The sequence below is a fragment of the Bipolaris maydis genome (assembly GCF_028858645.1).
Source record: "Bipolaris maydis strain C4 unplaced genomic scaffold PSV08scaffold_5, whole genome shotgun sequence".
Taxonomy (NCBI): Eukaryota; Fungi; Ascomycota; class Dothideomycetes; order Pleosporales; family Pleosporaceae; genus Bipolaris; species Bipolaris maydis.
In genome coordinates this window covers 1,361,000-1,378,251 of record NW_027093861.1, presented here as the reverse complement: position 1 = coordinate 1,378,251, position 17,252 = coordinate 1,361,000, and the positions used below count along the sequence as shown (strand labels likewise).

Here is a 17,252-nt window from a genome sequence, read left to right as displayed (position 1 = left end):
GCCGGGGGGTGTGAGATTGTTTCAGCAACAAACGGCGCAGTCATCTGGCGAGCTGGCGGGCGCTGGCCATGTTGTTAGGGGCAGGGCAGGGCAGGGCAGGGCAGGGCTGTCGATTCAGGGCGGTGTCGGTGTGGATGTCGTCGTGCGTGTGCGTGTCTGTGGCCTCGTCATGGCATGGCCGGCCATGCTCCACCATGGCAATGGCACTACCCAGGAACCGCCAGCGCCCTGCCCCGGAACCCTGCACCGCACATGCACACCACCGCCCCGGCCAGGCGATCATCAGGCACCGGGCGAATGACCGACGACCCTCGCACACGCCCAGACTAGCACCGCCTGCATCCAACCTCTACCCACGTCCATACACAGTACTTACTTCACACTACTACGGTACACTGACATTTGCTGGCCCTCGCCCTCGCCCGCCATGTGGTAACGAGCCCCTCTCCCCCCCTCCTCCTCCTCCGCCGTCACCTCCGCCGCCAGCCCGCTGACGCCCATGGTCCATGTAGCAAACACATCCTCAACGCCCAGGTCTCCATCCGCTCCCCCTGCTGTATGTTAAATACGCCACCACGACGATCAGCGACGACGACGTGTCTTTGCTGACCTCGAGTGACCAGGCAAAAAATGGTTCGACTGCGCACAGTGCCACGAGGAGCAGTCCAACCACCCACTCATGCAGACCTTTGACATGACCTTCATCTGCAAAAAGTGCAAAAAGGCCTTTCGCAAGGATGCGCGCGAGTTCGAGGATGCGTGAGTACACCAAAGCCTTCCTCCGCCTGGGCACATTGGCTGACGAGGCGCAGCGATGAATACTGCCCCCACTGCGACAACCACTTCGTGCTCGAGGCCAAGACCCCCAAGGCCTCACTGCAGGTAGAGGGCGAAGACGTGCGCAAGGACTCGAGGCATGCCCCCACCCCTCCCGCTGACCCATGGCCTCCTTATCTAACCTGCTATCCAGGATGTTGAAGGACGACCGTGTCCGGAGCGAGCAACTGCCGAGCATCTTCGACGTCAAAGAGGCTTCCTACAAGCTGGGCTGAACATTGCCCTCTCCACCCTTATCACCACCACAGCAAACACAAGCTACAACCAGCGCCACAATCACTACGCCACAAAACACCATCACGCACCGAGCGGGGGACTGGGCAAACAGAAATGCATCGTCACATGCTACATACATGCTGGCCATGCGCAATAGCTCGTCATCATCTGTACTAGACAGGTTCATCAGGTCTAACCTTCTACCACACCAATGTCATTCATGCCTTTTTCGCCATCACTCGTTATCCGTGTCCCTCTACGCTCCGCCAGCTCCAGAGCCCTCGCCGGGGGTCTGGCGGGTCAGGATAGCTGCCTGTCCAGTGCCAGGTTGCCTTCCGGGCCTCCTGTTTGCCGCCTCCTCTTGCTTCTCCGTGTTGATGTTGTCCACGTACTTCTCAATGTCCTCTACCGGCAGCATCTCAATCGGTTTGCCAGGCGCCATGATGGCAATCTCAATGTTCTTCGCGCCCGTCTGTACAACCTCCAAAAGTGACTTGACTGTGAGCTTGATTGTCTCCTCCCTGTCCATGCCTTCCTTGTGGTTGCGCTCGAGGAACTCACGGACCGTCTTACTTGATCGGCCAATAGCATTCGCTTTCCTGTCATTGTATTAGCACACTTGAATATCTGGGCCAGATCAATGGACGTACCATGCTGAGTAGATACCAGAGGGCTCAGTCTGGTACAGGCGCGGGGTCTTGTCGTTGGGGTCGAAGCCGACTATCAGCGTGCTGATGCCGAACGGACGGACACCACCACTCTGTGTGTACCTCTGCTGCACACCGGCAACATACTTTGTAATGTACTCTATTGATACAGGATCTTCGACGGTGAGGCGATGTGATTGTGCTTCCAGGCGGGCCTTGTCGACCAAGATGCGGGCATCGGCGTTGAGTCCAGCGAAAGCGAGAGCGACATGGGTATCAACAAGGCAGATCTTTGAGGGAGTAATCCGGGTATCTTGCAGCTTCATTGCTGATCGCTTTTCACATCCAAGTACCACTATGTCTGAGCCTTTGACCCCAACAGCACATGTTCCTGAGGCAAATCAGTCTTTCCCTTGGCAACTCCTTTTGCCGCCATTGCTCACCTCGCTTGACAGCCTCCAACGCATATTCGACCTGGAAGACGTGACCGTCAGGACTGAAGACTGGCACCGTTAGCTAAACCATCAAACTCCAAGCGGCATATGCTCGTACCGGAGAGAGCTCGATCGTAACCGGACGCCATTGTGGAGTAATTTGTATGCTGTGGTTTGGGCTTCTTCTTATTCTATCTCTGGAATTCGACGGTGAGACTCAGCAGCGGGAAGGCGGGGCAGGAAGTTGTTACAGGCGACAAGCTGCTCGCAGGAGCTCCAGAGCTGGCCGCGTCGATGCTCCCGCCTAAACGACGCCAAGGATTGTGGCACGTGCACTATATCTCCTCTTATGTCATCCTTGTTTGCTATGCCGAAGGCGACGTCGGAATAAGTCGCTTTTTCTTCATCACTAATTGCCATGGCTTCTTCGGCGCGCTTGGTATCGTCGACGCTGCGGCGAACTGCGCTCTCTTCACGTGCGTCATCGCGCTATCAATGTTTGCGATTGTCAAGTCAAATTCGGTGGACTGGTACCTCGTCAGCGACTTCGGAGCCTCACCAACCTGACGAGCAGGGTGGTGTCAAGGGCCCAACCGCGTCCTCAAAAGCAATCAAATACACTTCGGAGTCGTAAGCCTTCACCTTTGCGCAAGCTTTCAAACTTCGCTAAGCCGGCCAGGTACCCCCATCTCCAACGTGACTCAAGATTCACCAAGTTGAACGAAGAGCATGTGAATTATTTCAAAACTCTGCTGGGCTCCGAGTCGGCTGTCATCGATGGTGTTTCAAAAGATGCATCGCAGGATATCGAGCCCTTCAACAGTGACTGGATGCGCAAGTTCCGCGGCCACACCAAACTAGTTCTAAAGCCTAGCTCCACTGAAGAAGTTAGCAAGATCCTCAAATACTGCAATGACAATATGCTCGCCGTAGTCCCACAGGGTGGTAACACTGGCCTCGTCGGTGGCTCTGTGCCCGTTTTCGATGAGATTGTTATCAACATGCAGAAGATGAACCAAATCAGATCCTTCGATGAAGTGTCTGGTATTCTGGTCGCTGATGCTGGTGTCATTTTGGAGAATGCCGACAACTTTCTCGCCGAGAAGAACCACATCTTTCCACTGGACCTCGGTGCCAAAGGATCATGCTACATCGGCGGTAATGTCGCAACCAATGCTGGTGGTCTCCGTTTGTTGCGTTATGGCAGCTTCCATGGAAATGTGCTAGGTCTCGAGGCTGTACTTCCAGACGGCACCATTGTCGACGACCTTTCGACGCTTCGTAAGAACAACACCGGTTATGATCTGAAACAGCTTTTCATTGGCGGAGAGGGTACAATTGGCATCATCACAAAGGTTTCAATCATCTGCCCTCGAAGGTCGCCCGCAGTCAACGTCGCGTACTTTGGCCTCGAAAGCTTTGAGAAGGTCCAGAAAGCATACATTGAGGCCAAAGGTCACCTTTCTGAGATCTTGTCAGCCTTCGAGCTTATGGATGGACGGACACAAAAGCTGGTAAATAGGGTAACTGGTAAGAAGATGCCACTTGAAGGCGAACATCCTTTCTACTGCCTGATTGAGACCAGCGGCTCCAACTCAGACCACGACAGTGAGGTGAGGCATTCTACTTTCCTTCAAATATGTAGTCGCCACTAACTCCTTGAAGAAATTGCAATCTTTCCTAGAGCACGTCATGGAGACTGAGGTCGTCTCGGACGGTGTTCTCGCTCAAGACCAAACACAAATTCAAGAACTCTGGTCATGGCGCGAAGGTATTACCGAGTGTCTTGGCCATGACGGTGGTGTCTACAAGTATGACTTATCGATACCGATTGCCGAGCTCTACGACCTGGTCAATGAGACGCGCGACCGGTTGACCGAGGCTGGCCTCCTCGGTAGTGATCCTACGCACCCAGTCGTTGATGTTGTAGGATACGGCCATATGGGCGATGCCAACCTGCATCTGAACATCCCAGTGAGAAAGTTTGACAAGACTGTGGAGAAGGCGCTTGAGCCGTTTGTATATGAGTGGGTACAAAAGCGAAACGGTAGCATTAGTGCCGAACATGGTTTGGGTGTTACCAAGAAGCCGTACATTGGCTACAGTAAGAGTGAAACCATGATCAAGCTGATGAAGCAGATCAAAGATCTCTATGATCCTGTAAGTGGCGCCCGCATGGATTCCCCTTTGACGTCAGACTAATATTGGATCAGAACGGTATCATGAACCCGTACAAGTATATATAAGAGTCGTTACGAAAACAATTTATTGTCTTTGGCTCTCAGAGCCGTTCAAGCCTCATTCCTGCATGATTATCTTCTCCCAGTAGCTTCACTGCGTTACCTACATATATCGCATTCCTCTGTTCTTCACTGAAGAGATTCTCGAGACCATCCTTCATTCGATCTGCGAATGACTTGACGAACTGAGTTTGCGTAAAGGGAAAGTCGCTTCCATAAAGAAATTGGTTGTGTGAAATGTTGAACCCTTCGACGAACGCTTTCAGCTGTCCATTCCCACCACTTTCTCCGTCAAAGGCGAAGCCAGCTAGATCAAAATAGAACTGGGTTTCTAGTTGGCGTCGTACTGTTGAAGCACTCAAAACCCTCCCACCAGGCACCACACTGGAGAACTGAATGAAGCGTGTCAACAGCGGTGGCAAGGCACCTCCAGAATGCGGAATGACAAACTTGATGTTCGGGCAGCGATCCACAGTCCCTGTGCTGAAGAGGTTGATGACAGCGCGCGCCGTATCGAAGAGGAATTCAAATATGGGAACAGGGTACTGATTGTCAAATGGCAGCGCGTCAGTGGTTTGTGCAGACGATGTCGCATTGCCATGCTTTATGCACGGTTTTGTAGGGTGAATAAAAACGGTTGCGCCGATTTGGTTGAGTTTGTCGAAGACGCGATCCAACTCTTTTCCACCGACATAATTACCATGGTAGTTGGTCATTAGCCCGAAACCCTCTGCCCCTTCGCCGATACACGTTTCAATCTCTACCAACGCAGCTTCGACGTCTGGTAACGGTAGCGCGGCCCATACGCCAAATTTGTCGGGATGTTGCTTCTTAAGCTGCGCAGCGTAGTGGTTACATTGACGCGTTAGATCCCGGCCCAAATCATCTTTGCCAGGTACAATGTGCGTCCCGGGCGAGGATATGGAGAGGATGGACCTCGATACGTTAGCCGTGGCCATCATCTCAAGATGGCGCTCAAGAGACCATTCTGGGATGGCGGGCATGCCATCGGGGTTCGAGTGCCCATTCTCAGCTAGTGCGGTGCGATAAAATGGCGGAAGAAAATGAGAGTGTACATCGATTCGTCTGGGTAGTGGGTGGGACATATTGGTGGTATGTTGCGGGGCTGCAATCGTGATGGTGCAGGCTACTGAGAATATTTGGACAAGGTTCAGTATGGAGAACATGGTGCTGATGCGTCAGCACCACGTTCTTGTATGTATCGTTATATGTGACGCTCATTGCTTGGACACTTCACCGTCAAGTGGCATGCTTCCTAGGATTCGGGACCCCGCTCCGGTTGCGGTGCAAGGCGTGCCTGCACTGCTCCTTATGGAAATGGCTCGTACTCGGCTCGCCAGCTGCAGAATGCAGGCAATACTGCACTGGCTCCGGACTAGGCTATGCTATGCGAATCTGCGGACAATTCATCGCGCAGGGGAACACGACTCAAGAGGGCATGAATATGCCGATGGCGACCAAGGATCCTGACCGTCGATCCGATGCCCCACCTGCGGCCTCCAGATGCACTTTCCCTTACTTTTTGTTCTTTCCTCACTTGCAGCCATGACACCCCATCTTCCGCCACACCACTTTGGATCTCACCCTTGGTTCCCTCTTTGCCATGGAGAAGATTACGGATAAGATCAACGCGCTGCCTGATGGCGCCAACTACTTCTCCCTCGAGTTCTTCCCGCCCAAGACGGCAATGGTGAGTTGACCCCGCCGCACGCGACCACGGCCAACGGACAGATACCGGAATAGCAGAAACGGGCACTAATGGTGCCATATAGGGTTTTGCCAACCTTCAGACTCGACTGGAGCGCATGTCACAGGCCCTTCGTCCTCTCTTTGTTACTGTCACTTGGGGCGCTGGCGGGTCCACAGCCACGAAGTCGCTTGAACTGGCCGAGATCTGCCAGCGCCAATTGGGCCTCACAACATGTCTCCATTTGACGTGCACAAATATGAACCGCCAGCTCATCGATGAGGCGCTGGAGCAGGCACAAGTGTTAGGTATAAGGAACATCCTGGCCCTGAGGGGTGACGCACCGCGTAGTGAAGAGTACAGAGATGAAGATACACCGCCTGAGCAGGACTCGAACAAGGACTTTACATGGGCCGTCGATCTCGTCAGGTACATTCGGAAGCAATATGGCGACTACTTTTGCATTGGCGTTGCTGCGTACCCCGAAGGCCATTCAGACCAGAGCCACCCTGAGCACCAAGATCCAGTGGCGGATCTACCGTACCTCGTTGAGAAGACCAAGGCAGGCGCAGACTTTATCATGACCCAGCTATTCTATGATGTTGAAGCTTACGACAAGTATGAGAAGATGCTAAGGGAGCATGAGAGTGGAGTGTTCAAGACAATACCGATAATTCCAGGGTTGATGCCAATCCAATCGTATAAAATCTTGCTTCGAACAACCAAACTTTCGCATGCGAAGCTACCCACAGACATAATCGCACGTTTGGACGCGGTGAAGAGCGACGATGAGTTGGTCAAGCAGGTCGGTGTTCAGATCATGGACGAGATAGTGGAGCACATCAAGGTGCGGCCAGACACATGCAGGAGGGGTTTCCATTTCTACACACTCAATTTGGAGAAGGCTGTGTCGCATATACTGGAAGATACAAAACTCATTCCCAGCACATTGATTGATGACGATGAAGTCATTGTCGAGACAACACCCGCCATCAACTTGGAGCCGCCACCCAACGGCATGATGCCCCACCGACGTCGATCATCAGCTGTCAACTCCGGTCCGCGCAACAGGGTGATAGTGTCACATGTTTCCGCTGCTCGGTCGAGTAATCCTTCGTATGAAGCAACTGAAGAGGAGGCTGGAATCCCGCGAGGACCAATCAACACCCGCGCAAACACCCTGGCAATCTCGGAAGGTGAAGGTTCTTTGGGTCGTGAAGCAACATGGGATGATTTCCCTAACGGTCGATGGGGTGATGCACGCTCGCCTGCATTTGGTGAGATTGATGGTTATGGTCCAACACTGCATGTCTCTACTCCACAAGCGCTTAAGCTCTGGGGACACCCCGTTGAGAAGAACGATATCTCTACACTGTTCCGCCGCCACATCGAAGGAGATCTCGAAGCTATACCGTGGAGCGAACAGGGTCTATCACCAGAAACTCTAACTATCAGCAAGCAACTGCTCGCTCTTAACGCCAAGGGCTGGTGGACTGTCGCCTCACAGCCCGCCGTTAACGGCATCAAGTCCACTGATCCGGTCTTCGGCTGGGGTCCCAAGAACGGCTACGTCTTCCAAAAACCCTTTGTCGAATTCTTCATCCCCGCATCGGAATTCGCCACCCTGCAACCAAAACTTGATGCTCATGACCAAATTACATATTTCGCCGGCAACGCCGCAGGCGACTTTGAAGCCAGCCAGGAAGACGGCGTAAACCCCGTTACCTGGGGCACGTTTGCGGGCAAGGAAATCGTTACCCCGACAATCATCGAGGCTGTGAGTTTTAGGAGCTGGCTCGATGAAGCGTTTAGTATCTGGCGCGAGTGGCAAAGGATTTATCCCCCAAGAAGTGCGCCAAGTACGCTGCTGGGTGAGTTGAGGCGCGATTACTGGCTTGTCAATGTCATTTGGGGTGATTTTGTCAATGGTGAGGGACTTTGGGAGTTTTTGCTGGAGTAAATATCGGGTTGCTGTTGTGACTAAGTATGTTTGTGAATGACAAAGAGATGGAGTAAAAAGGGAAATCAACAAGTAGTAAGTTGTCTCGTATGGACGCCCGCGTTTTTATTTCGCTATGAAGCTCAACTAGTCAAGCTGATATTTTCCTTCATCGTCTTCTTCTGCTCAGGGATATCTTTAATCTTACACATGCCACACATACATGAGAGTATGCCAGGATGAACTTTTTCATCTTGACTTCTTCTTGTGATGCAAACTCCTAAAACGCCAGCCGTGCTACATTTTCTCTCTTTATTTTTAAATCCCATCGACTTCGGGCTTGAATCTTTGTGGTAGAGAGAGAGAGATTGATGAAAAAAGGGGGAGGAAGAGGGAGAACAAGAAAATAAAATGCGGCTGTGTAGTGGGGACACTGTTTGAACGCGCAAGAAATGCTAGAGAGTCTTACCTAGAGAGAGTTCTTGAGACGCGTCAAGCTTCATCGCGCGAGGGTGAGACTTGGTTGTAGAACGTCTCCAACCGCTCTCAAAGCATGCCCGCAGCAGCCAAATCGCGATACACCTTCTCAGGCATAACGTTACCCTCCGAATCCTCCATCTCCACCACATTATCCGCCATCATCTTCTCCTTCTTCTTGTCTTTCTGAATCTTCTTCCACAAGTCCTCAGCCTCCTTGATACTCGTAATCTCACGGAAGAGGGTCGTGTTAGTGATGCCAAGACACTTGAGGCCGTGAATGTGGCGGGGCTCGTTGAAGTGCTTGTCAAAGGCGCGGCGGCCCATGTAGACAAAGTTTCCGCAGATTTCGCAGGGAAACTCGACGCCCAAGCCGTGCAGCTTGTACAGCCAAAAGGGAATGGGCTTGCCATCCCAGGCAAGGGGTAGTTTGAGCGGGTTGTAAATCTTGTCTTCGCCGTCCGAGTCGTTGGCTTCCTCGTTTGCGCCGTTTTCGGGTGTCTCGGAGTACAGTTGCTCCAGCTCTTGTTGTCGCTCGCGTTCCGTCATGCCTTGCTTTCGCTCCACGTTCATCTTGGTGTCACCGCGCTCCGTCTGCATGGCTGCAGCGAGCTTTCGTATTCTGAACTCTCGCTCGGCGACGGCGCGTTCCTTGAAGCGTTGCATGTCTGCCGAAGCACCGTTTGCGGACTTTCCGCTATCTTGTGCGCCGTTTTGGCTCTCTTGTAAAGCCTTCTTGTGCTTCTTTCCTGTCAAATGTGCTTCGTAGACTGTCTCTTTTGAAAATCCCTTCTTGCATGCGGAACACCAGATTCCCTCGCCCTTAGCTTCAGTATCAGCCGATGCTGCAGGAGCAACTTTTTCCCAGCCTGGAACTTGGTCCTTTTCCCATAACTCCTCAAACTCCTTGTCAAAGTTAGCGAAGAGCCGATCCAGGTTCTCCAGAGGCTTTGTCCGTCTCATGAAGCTCTCCAGATAGTCTTGCAATGCCTTCAAGTAATGAAAGTAAGACTCGGACTTCTTCTGATCGCGGCGAATGTTGCATTGCGGAGGCGTGAAGACATCGAACAGATCGAGGTACTGCAGATACGTCAGGCGGCGCGCGTGCTGATGAACAGGAAGGTTCAAGTACTGCTCATGCAGCGTGGTCAGGTCAAAGAAGCGACCAAAACCCTCCTCGCCAGTGAACATGGAGTCGATCGCTGCAATGGACTGCGCGTGGTCTTCGGGCGACCGCTTCTTGTAGGCCTTCTCTAGGTTCTCGACGGGCTCGTTCGGGTAGCGTCTGTGAAAGTCCTTAATGGATTCGACTTCTTTTAAGAAGGACTCCATCGGATCGCCGTGTGTGAGGCCGCGCACCTCGTCCTCCTTCTTGCCATCTACATCTTCGTAGATCTTGAGGAGGCGACTCGACTGGCTTTCAATCTGCTCGAGGAATCGCGCAATGTCGTGGTCACGTGCGAGACGGTCGCGAATCTAGTAAGACGTTAGTATGTGGTTCACGATAGATGCATTGGAAGACGTACATGCGGAGGGTCTTCAAGAAGGCGCTCTGCGGCGGCATCCTCGAGGCGCTCCAGGTCCTCGTGAAGCTGGCGCTGTTCTTCCAAAAGCATGATCACGGTCGCCTAGATTAACTATGAGTCTCGGGGTATAGCAGCGATTCGGCAGTGGATGTGCACACCTTTGCGGGCGTGAATGTTGTCGAGCTACAGGGTGGAGCCTGTCGCGGCTACATAAAGTGAAAAACGCGCTAGTACCCGGAATGGGATCTCCGAGGCTCCGGGCCTCCGCAACGCCTAGACGTAGCTGCTCCCAAACTTTGTTGCGATTGCGAACAAAAGTCTCCAAAAACCTCAACCCCACCACATAAATATCACCTTATTGAAGTCAACATGGCGGACGGAATCGACCGAAATGCCGACGACAAGATGGAGTTCTCCACCTCCAAGGAGGTCACGGTTGCGCCGACCTTTGAGGCCATGCACCTGAAAGAGAACCTGCTGCGCGGCATCTACGCCTACGGATACGAGTCGCCTTCAGCTGTGCAGTCGCGTGCTATTGTGCAGGTCTGCAAGGGACGCGACACCATTGCCCAAGCTCAGTCGGGAACGGGAAAGACAGCAACCTTCTCCATTTCCATCCTCCAGGTTATCGACACCGCTGTCCGAGAGACGCAAGGTAGGATCGCATCCGCCTTCGCTGAAGAAGCGCATACTGACAAACCACAGCACTCGTACTGTCACCCACGCGCGAGTTGGCGACCCAGATTCAGCAGGTCATCATGGGTCTCGGGGACTACATGAACGTGCAATGCCACGCCTGTATCGGAGGCACCAACGTTGGCGAGGATATTCGCAAACTCGACTACGGTCAGCACGTAGTCTCTGGAACACCTGGACGCGTCGCCGATATGATTCGCCGCCGCAACCTCCGCACGCGCAACATCAAGATGCTGGTTCTCGATGAAGCCGACGAGCTTCTCAACCGCGGTTTCCGCGAGCAAATCTACGACGTCTACCGCTACCTCCCACCTGCGACTCAGGTTGTGGTTGTTTCCGCCACCCTCCCATACGATGTACTTGAGATGACAACCAAGTTCATGACCGACCCTGTGCGCATTCTAGTCAAGCGTGACGAATTGACACTAGAAGGCCTTAAGCAATACTTCATCGCCATCGAAAAGGAAGAGTGGAAGTTCGATACTCTCTGCGATCTCTACGACACACTTACCATCACACAAGCGGTCATCTTCTGCAACACACGCCGCAAGGTCGACTGGCTCACCGATAAGATGCGCGAGGCCAATTTTACTGTTTCCTCAATGCACGGTGATATGCCACAAAGGGAACGAGACAGCATTATGCAAGACTTCCGTCAGGCCAATTCCCGCGTGCTCATTTCCACAGATGTCTGGGCTCGTGGTATCGACGTGCAACAGGTGTCACTCGTGATCAACTACGACCTTCCGTCGAACCGCGAAAACTATATTCACAGGATTGGTCGAAGCGGCCGATTCGGACGTAAGGGTGTGGCCATCAACTTCGTTACTCAGGATGACGTCCGCATCCTCCGTGACATTGAGTGTAGGTTTTCCAAAAGCAAATTCGTTTCAAAGACTGCCAGCTAATTATGACAGTATATTATTCGACTCAGATTGATGAGATGCCTATGAATGTTGCCGACCTTCTCTCGTAGATGATTTTCTAGTTTCTGCATAAACATATGCGATCAAGTACCAAACATGCCTTACACACAAAATAGGCATGACAATGCCGCGTAGTGAAGAATGGTCAAGCCACTCCCTTCAAAGGACAGTGTGGAGGAAAGGGGCTCTACAGCCAAAGAGTAAGCTCATCTCCGCTACTGGATTCTATCTTTCGCCGCTAATACCACCGTTGTACCCAGAATTAAATTGAATATATACCCAATGGCGTGCTACAATACTACGAATCGACTGGCAAGTTGGTGTCTCTTGACGACATTTACTTAACCATTTTTTGCGGATTCTCAATCTATATCTACACCGTCTTTATTGATGTATCGAATGAGAGGCACTGTTTCTTAGCACGATGCGCTGAGGATAGCCCCCAATTACTTTTGCTTTACTATACTGCTTTGTGGACTCCAACATCCCGTGTTACATTCCTGGCTTATAGACAATTGGGCAGGACGTTGTTCACTCGGCCTTGCCAGCCATTTCACGCACTTTGTACCCGATGTACGGAGTGGGTTACCGCCAATGAGCGGGGTCATAGCATCCTCCAGGAGGATGAGCTATCGATGGAAAGCGATCTGATGCTGGAAACCTCTTGCAGCCGCGCCACTGTGGGTTCCCCCAGAGGCGCTATTCGCCAGTTTTCAATTTTGACACCCACGCTGATGCTAGCCTCCGCGTGGCTTTCACGGTTCGCGTGGCCTCTGCCACCATCACCTGCTCCAACATTACAAAGCTCTGGTGTCGATGTATTGAATTTACTCAAAGGGGATCTGAAGCCCAATGCTATATAGCATAGCTCCGATGAAATTCTTAGACCCTGCATGTAACGAAACCGTGACTCTTAAGTCGTCACTATGTCGATAACAGCGCCTTGCGAATTCGTAGAGCGGACTTTTGGTCAAGTCCATATTCGTGCGTGTATGTCCACTGGTTCGATTTAACGATTATGTACAAGAAGACACATACGGAAGTGAGCTCTAAACCAGGCTGACAGCATTGGATCAAGGGGAGTGTATTTGGCTGGAACCCTGAATTTAATGCAGCTTGGGATTGAAGTGTAAGGAATATGGGCTACCCAATCTTCAGTCTTGGTCAACGAATAGGAGGTTGTTCTTGATTTGGACAGAAAATCATGAGCGAATCGAGGCCGGAACCCATGGTATGGTTGACAAGTAACTAAACATGAGGTGATTGTTTGGTGCGTTGGGGTTACCGGAAGCGATCCAAGATCGAAGGACACCTTTCTATGTCCGCTTGGAGGGCCAATGCAATGCCGAAATGCAAAACATTCTGGCGAGAGACGGTAACTTTTATTCAACATGACTTCAAGACGGTTCATGATCTACCAAACTTCATCACAAGTCACCCGTTCAGAACGCACGGCTTCTACCTTGCCATCGCGTGCCGTATCATGAACCATTTGTGTCCTGAATTCAGGGTCATATCCATAAATCCACCCAACCTGATCGCGTGACCGCAACCGGGTTCTCCACCATGTATTCTCCGAACCAACTCTGCCCGTCATAGCACCGCACTTTCGAATTTGAGCCGGCACTGTGGTATTAAGAGTGAGGATAAATACTACTTATCCTACCTTCCAGGTTTCATTCTCATCAGCAATCGCTTTTCATCGCTTACTCTACAGTCCAGCAGCTCAAAAGCAACCCCACAAGTACGTTTTCAACTCTCAATATCCCAGAGCACTCTTTGCCTCACTGCACTGGAGAATTCCTGTAACAAAGTTCTCAACACATCGTCTTCAATTACCAGATCCCCTTAAAACCCCTTAAAACATCCTCAGATCTTCTTCAACTAGCAACAATCGCCTTACAATCACCTTCACAACACTCTAACATTCTCGCCCGTCAGAAAACCAACCCACCACACACACCGCAAGAGAAAAATGCAGCTCACCACCGTCACCATGGCTCTCGTCGCCCTCGCCGGCACTGCTCTCGCTGCTGACCATAAGCCGAAAGTTGACCCCCCACCTCCTCCCCAGCCTCCTCACCCAGTCATCACCGTCCCAGTCGAGAGCATTGCCCTGCCCATCCAGAGCGTCGCCATTCCTGTCGAGAGCATCATTGTGCCTGCTATCAACCCCGCGCCAATCCCTATTCCTGCGCTTCCCGTTCCCGCGGCTCCCGGACATTAAGATGTGCGCGCATGTTCGTCGACAAATACAAAAAGGGGCAGGCGAGAGTAATCAGTGGGGGCTTTCGTGGTGACTTTGAGGATGCGGATATGATATCGTAGCTTCCTTTTTCCGAATGTGGCAAGGTATCAGAAAAGGGGAGGGTATCATGTTGGAGTTTCTCGTCATTCTCAAGTTGGTTCATCGCTTGTCTTTGGGAGTGGTGCGGATATGGAAGTGTGTGGTTGGAATTATTCTTTTCTCTTCTTCACCTTCCTTACCCTCATTTTTAACTCTGTTTTCTACATGGATCTAATTTTGTTCTGTCGATGCATCTGTACGTGTGGGGGTGCAAGGGGAAAAGAGATACCGCATGTACAGAATGTATCGATGGTAGAGACGAAGTCTCGTTTTTGACAATACAACATCTCTACCTTCTAGTGATGTCATCTTTGGTCATTAAATTTGGCTGCTTATAACACGTATGAATCTTTATCCTGATTTGCAACTCAATATTTTGCTGTTGTGTCTCTAAGGATGCGTATCTTCACCAAATGCCAACTGCACCCTCCAAGCATCGCACGATTTGGGCTATCGTCCAATGATCAGAAGCTCGGTCACAGAAAATCTGTCAAAAACTCGCAGGCTCCCTGCGTTACCGCCCAAAGGAAATAAATGAACGAGACGCCAAGACCAGCAGCCAGTCGAAATGTCTTTTGGCTGCCTACGCACATTGACACTGCGCCTCAGCCTTGCGCGTTCGAGAACTTGTGCGCTGCGAAAGCCATCGACACGAGCAATTTTCCTATATTAAGCAAAAAATTGTATATTTAGGGGTAAATTTTCGCGAGGAAGAAACAGGTCATAGGGAAGAGGGCACTATTTGCACACATAACTTCGAGTGAAAGCCAGGCACGTTGAAAGAGTTGACGCGGCTAGTACGGTGCGGCTGCGCCCCAACGGCCCCACAGATGACTGTCGCTGAACGTTCATAACGGAGAACCATACACCCAATTGATAACATCACTGTGCATACGCTGATTCTTCCGTGGATGATATCGCATGGTGATTGGCCATTTAATCGGAGACTTGTGCACCTTGTACCTTTCCCCGCCACGGTTACATGCCTTTCTGGTACTAATGCTGGCCCCAACCGATCTTCAGCTTGTCAGCCCCCGTCAGCCTCGTCTGCCTTAATGCAGATAACAAGGCCCCCATTTGCTTATAAGTATTCCATTGGGCCTGAAATTATCAGGTAGCATTCACCCATCTTCTCCCGTGTCGCTACAATAATTCTTGCCCGAACCATGCGTTATCTGTCAATGAGTGGTAAGGATGATGTCAACTCCACTGCCGACCATCGTTAACATCCCACAAGCCGTAGTAGCTAGTGTACTTGCATCTAGTACAGCCTTTGGACTATCTTCCCAAGAAGTGTTGGACAACAACTCCCCACAAATACTCAATGAAACGGGCATCGATCCCTGTACCTTGGTAGACTCGCCAAAGGCGAATGCCAGCGTGCAATTGGGCAGTTGGCTAGAATGCGCCGTAAACGGTACAGGAACTCTACGATTGAAAACACAGAACCACCATTTCTAAGACTTTTATCCTAGGGTTTTACCCGTTCCCAGCAAACAAAAACTGGCCCGAGGGCCACGCAACGTCTTTTTCAAAAGACATCAGGTTTACGTTCAACGACACGCACTACGACTTTGAAGGCTCACGACGGCTTTACAACACATTCAACGCAACCCTAGGCGTCGCTTTCGCGCCCTTCAAGCACGGCTTCATCAGCACTCTCGGCATCCCCAACGCCAATGGAGACAAGGGCGGCTTCGTGTACATGATTGGATGGGCTGGTGGATTCCAGACGCGCATACAGCGCGATGTCTACTTTACCAATGCGGCGTTTGCAGTTGTCAAGGAAGTGGAGGGGGAGAGGAAGATTGTTGAGTTTAGAGAGAGTAGTAACATTCCAAACACTGCGATCTTACCGCCACCGGTTGAGTGGACGTGCGAGTTTTAATAAATGGACGAGACTTTCAGGTTTTATCCAAAAAAGAATGGATTGGATATTTAAAATGCATAGAACACTGGTGCTCGTACATGCGAAGACAAGGGATTTTGGGACTACGTAGAAGAACATATGCTACAAGTCCTCATGTGCGTGCAATTGCTTCGTTCACCAAAGCTCTGAATAAAAAATAACAACTAGAATGCATTGTATTGTACATACAACACATCCGTTAGTACCTCAACAAACGATTGGCTGACTTGTTACATTGAAACAGCGAATCGCAAGTCAGGCTAAATTTCATGGCGCAAAATGACATACTATGCGTGTAAGCAACTCTTCAACTCACCAGGTCCTAACACAACCTCCACTTTCGCTACGTAAAGGCGCAGTCCAACTAGCCATGACTCTCAAACGCATCGACCAAGAACTCACCATCCTCCGGCGCGACCCCACAGACACATTCTCCGCGGGCCCAGCTGAGACGGGCAATCCACTTGAATGGGTAGGATACATTATGGGTCCACCAGACACTCCATTCGAACGAGAAAAGTTTGCGTTCGCAATCGATTTTCCAGAGAATTACCCCGTAAAACCTTTTCGACTTAGTTTTACGAGTCTAATTTCGCATCCTAATGTTTCTGAAGAGGGGGTTGTGCTAATGCCGGAACTGGGGGAAGAGTGGTCGCCGGTGCAGACTGTTCGCACTGTTTTGATTTGTTTGCAGGTTTTGTTGACGGAGCCGGACCTTTCTACGCCGTACGATTGAAGGCGTGAAGTTAGATACAGCAATCGAAGTCCGTCTCTGATTGCGATACAAACGCCACGCAACTGTTTGTTGAACAAATAAATCCCAAATCAAATTCTGACAATCTACCATCCACGGAGGATAAGTCTCTAGACTCTACATCTCAGTCCCTGTGAAATTTCACAACTGCTAAGCCCTTGCCGAATTACAAAGAGTACCGAAATCGTTCAACAGCCCAGACTATGCGCTACCACAAACCGCCGCACCCCTCCCTTCTCAAAACTATCCCAGCTTCCGACTTCAAAGACTTACTAACGGTAGCACTCGACCTCCACACCTTCAGCCTTGACTTCCTAAACATCATCCTCATCCCACGCGAAGATGACTACCATGAACCCAGAGACATGCACCCATTAGCAACAGCAAAAGGGCTACTGATCGACTATGACGATCTAGACCGAGAGTACGGTTGGGTCTTGGCTTCTGATCACGCAAGTGTTGATAGAGTACTGAGCCGGTTTTGCAAAGCTGGTAGGAAGCCGAGCGAGTGGTTCAAGGAATTCGTGGCCGAGTTGGAGAGTGTACGAGGATTGTTGGAGAAGGAGGTTGCACAGTGGGAGAAGGTTTATGATCAT

The 17,252-nt window shown here is 51.2% G+C and overlaps 10 protein-coding genes across 10 annotated transcripts; 7 read left to right on the top strand and 3 right to left on the bottom strand.

Annotated features, from left to right (window-relative positions):
- Positions 1-245: 245 nt before the first annotated feature.
- Positions 246-1,206, top strand: PSV08DRAFT_288507 (uncharacterized protein). The gene is made up of 5 exons (XM_014226606.2): positions 246-432; positions 513-556; positions 624-759; positions 813-914; positions 971-1,206. The coding sequence occupies exons 1-5, from the start codon at positions 428-430 to the stop codon at positions 1,050-1,052; spliced, it is 369 nt and encodes a 122-aa protein (XP_014082081.1). The 5' UTR covers positions 246-427; the 3' UTR covers positions 1,053-1,206.
- Positions 1,034-2,403, bottom strand: PSV08DRAFT_361273 (nucleophile aminohydrolase). Its single transcript, XM_014226607.2, has 4 exons — positions 2,253-2,403; positions 2,144-2,203; positions 1,704-2,091; positions 1,034-1,652 (listed from the first exon to the last, which is right to left on the bottom strand). Exons 1-4 carry the CDS (start codon positions 2,281-2,283, stop codon positions 1,310-1,312), a joined length of 822 nt encoding a protein of 273 aa, XP_014082082.1. The 5' UTR covers positions 2,284-2,403; the 3' UTR covers positions 1,034-1,309.
- Positions 2,404-2,523: 120 nt separating this feature from the next.
- On the top strand, positions 2,524-4,398 carry PSV08DRAFT_37142 (uncharacterized protein). Its single transcript, XM_014226608.2, has 4 exons — positions 2,524-2,764; positions 2,814-3,747; positions 3,800-4,294; positions 4,348-4,398. The coding sequence occupies exons 1-4, from the start codon at positions 2,553-2,555 to the stop codon at positions 4,378-4,380; spliced, it is 1,674 nt and encodes a 557-aa protein (XP_014082083.1). The 5' UTR covers positions 2,524-2,552; the 3' UTR covers positions 4,381-4,398.
- PSV08DRAFT_288476 (uncharacterized protein) lies at positions 4,039-5,552 on the bottom strand. Its single transcript, XM_014226609.2, has 2 exons — positions 4,348-5,552; positions 4,039-4,294 (listed from the first exon to the last, which is right to left on the bottom strand). Exon 1 carries the CDS (start codon positions 5,478-5,480, stop codon positions 4,416-4,418), a length of 1,065 nt encoding a protein of 354 aa, XP_014082084.1. The 5' UTR covers positions 5,481-5,552; the 3' UTR covers positions 4,039-4,294; positions 4,348-4,415.
- A 446-nt stretch (positions 5,553-5,998) lies between these two features.
- Positions 5,999-8,042, top strand: PSV08DRAFT_176637 (methylenetetrahydrofolate reductase-domain-containing protein; the record flags this gene model as incomplete). The annotated part of the gene is made up of 2 exons (XM_014226610.1): positions 5,999-6,085; positions 6,168-8,042. The coding sequence occupies 2 exons, from the start codon at positions 5,999-6,001 to the stop codon at positions 8,040-8,042; spliced, it is 1,962 nt and encodes a 653-aa protein (XP_014082085.1).
- Positions 8,043-8,458: 416 nt separating this feature from the next.
- PSV08DRAFT_37134 (uncharacterized protein) lies at positions 8,459-10,191 on the bottom strand. The gene is made up of 2 exons (XM_014226611.2): positions 10,025-10,191; positions 8,459-9,974 (listed from the first exon to the last, which is right to left on the bottom strand). The coding sequence occupies exons 1-2, from the start codon at positions 10,112-10,114 to the stop codon at positions 8,568-8,570; spliced, it is 1,497 nt and encodes a 498-aa protein (XP_014082086.1). The 5' UTR covers positions 10,115-10,191; the 3' UTR covers positions 8,459-8,567.
- Positions 10,192-10,333: 142 nt separating this feature from the next.
- Positions 10,334-11,924, top strand: PSV08DRAFT_37123 (P-loop containing nucleoside triphosphate hydrolase protein). Its single transcript, XM_014226612.2, has 4 exons — positions 10,334-10,679; positions 10,730-11,584; positions 11,638-11,846; positions 11,907-11,924. Exons 1-3 carry the CDS (start codon positions 10,394-10,396, stop codon positions 11,694-11,696), a joined length of 1,200 nt encoding a protein of 399 aa, XP_014082087.1. The 5' UTR covers positions 10,334-10,393; the 3' UTR covers positions 11,697-11,846; positions 11,907-11,924.
- Positions 11,925-13,642: 1,718 nt separating this feature from the next.
- PSV08DRAFT_361267 (uncharacterized protein) lies at positions 13,643-14,080 on the top strand (the record flags this gene model as incomplete). The annotated part of the gene is made up of 1 exon (XM_066093009.1): positions 13,643-14,080. The coding sequence occupies one exon, from the start codon at positions 13,643-13,645 to the stop codon at positions 13,871-13,873; it is 231 nt and encodes a 76-aa protein (XP_065949340.1). The 3' UTR covers positions 13,874-14,080.
- A 1,059-nt stretch (positions 14,081-15,139) lies between these two features.
- PSV08DRAFT_288413 (uncharacterized protein) lies at positions 15,140-15,941 on the top strand. Its single transcript, XM_014226614.2, has 3 exons — positions 15,140-15,181; positions 15,231-15,410; positions 15,469-15,941. The coding sequence occupies exons 1-3, from the start codon at positions 15,160-15,162 to the stop codon at positions 15,879-15,881; spliced, it is 615 nt and encodes a 204-aa protein (XP_014082089.1). The 5' UTR covers positions 15,140-15,159; the 3' UTR covers positions 15,882-15,941.
- Positions 15,942-16,261: 320 nt separating this feature from the next.
- On the top strand, positions 16,262-16,638 carry PSV08DRAFT_220945 (ubiquitin-conjugating enzyme/RWD-like protein; the record flags this gene model as incomplete). Its single annotated transcript, XM_014226615.2, has 1 exon — positions 16,262-16,638. Exon 1 carries the CDS (start codon positions 16,273-16,275, stop codon positions 16,636-16,638), a length of 366 nt encoding a protein of 121 aa, XP_014082090.1. The 5' UTR covers positions 16,262-16,272.
- Between the last annotated feature and the right edge of the window lie 614 nt (positions 16,639-17,252).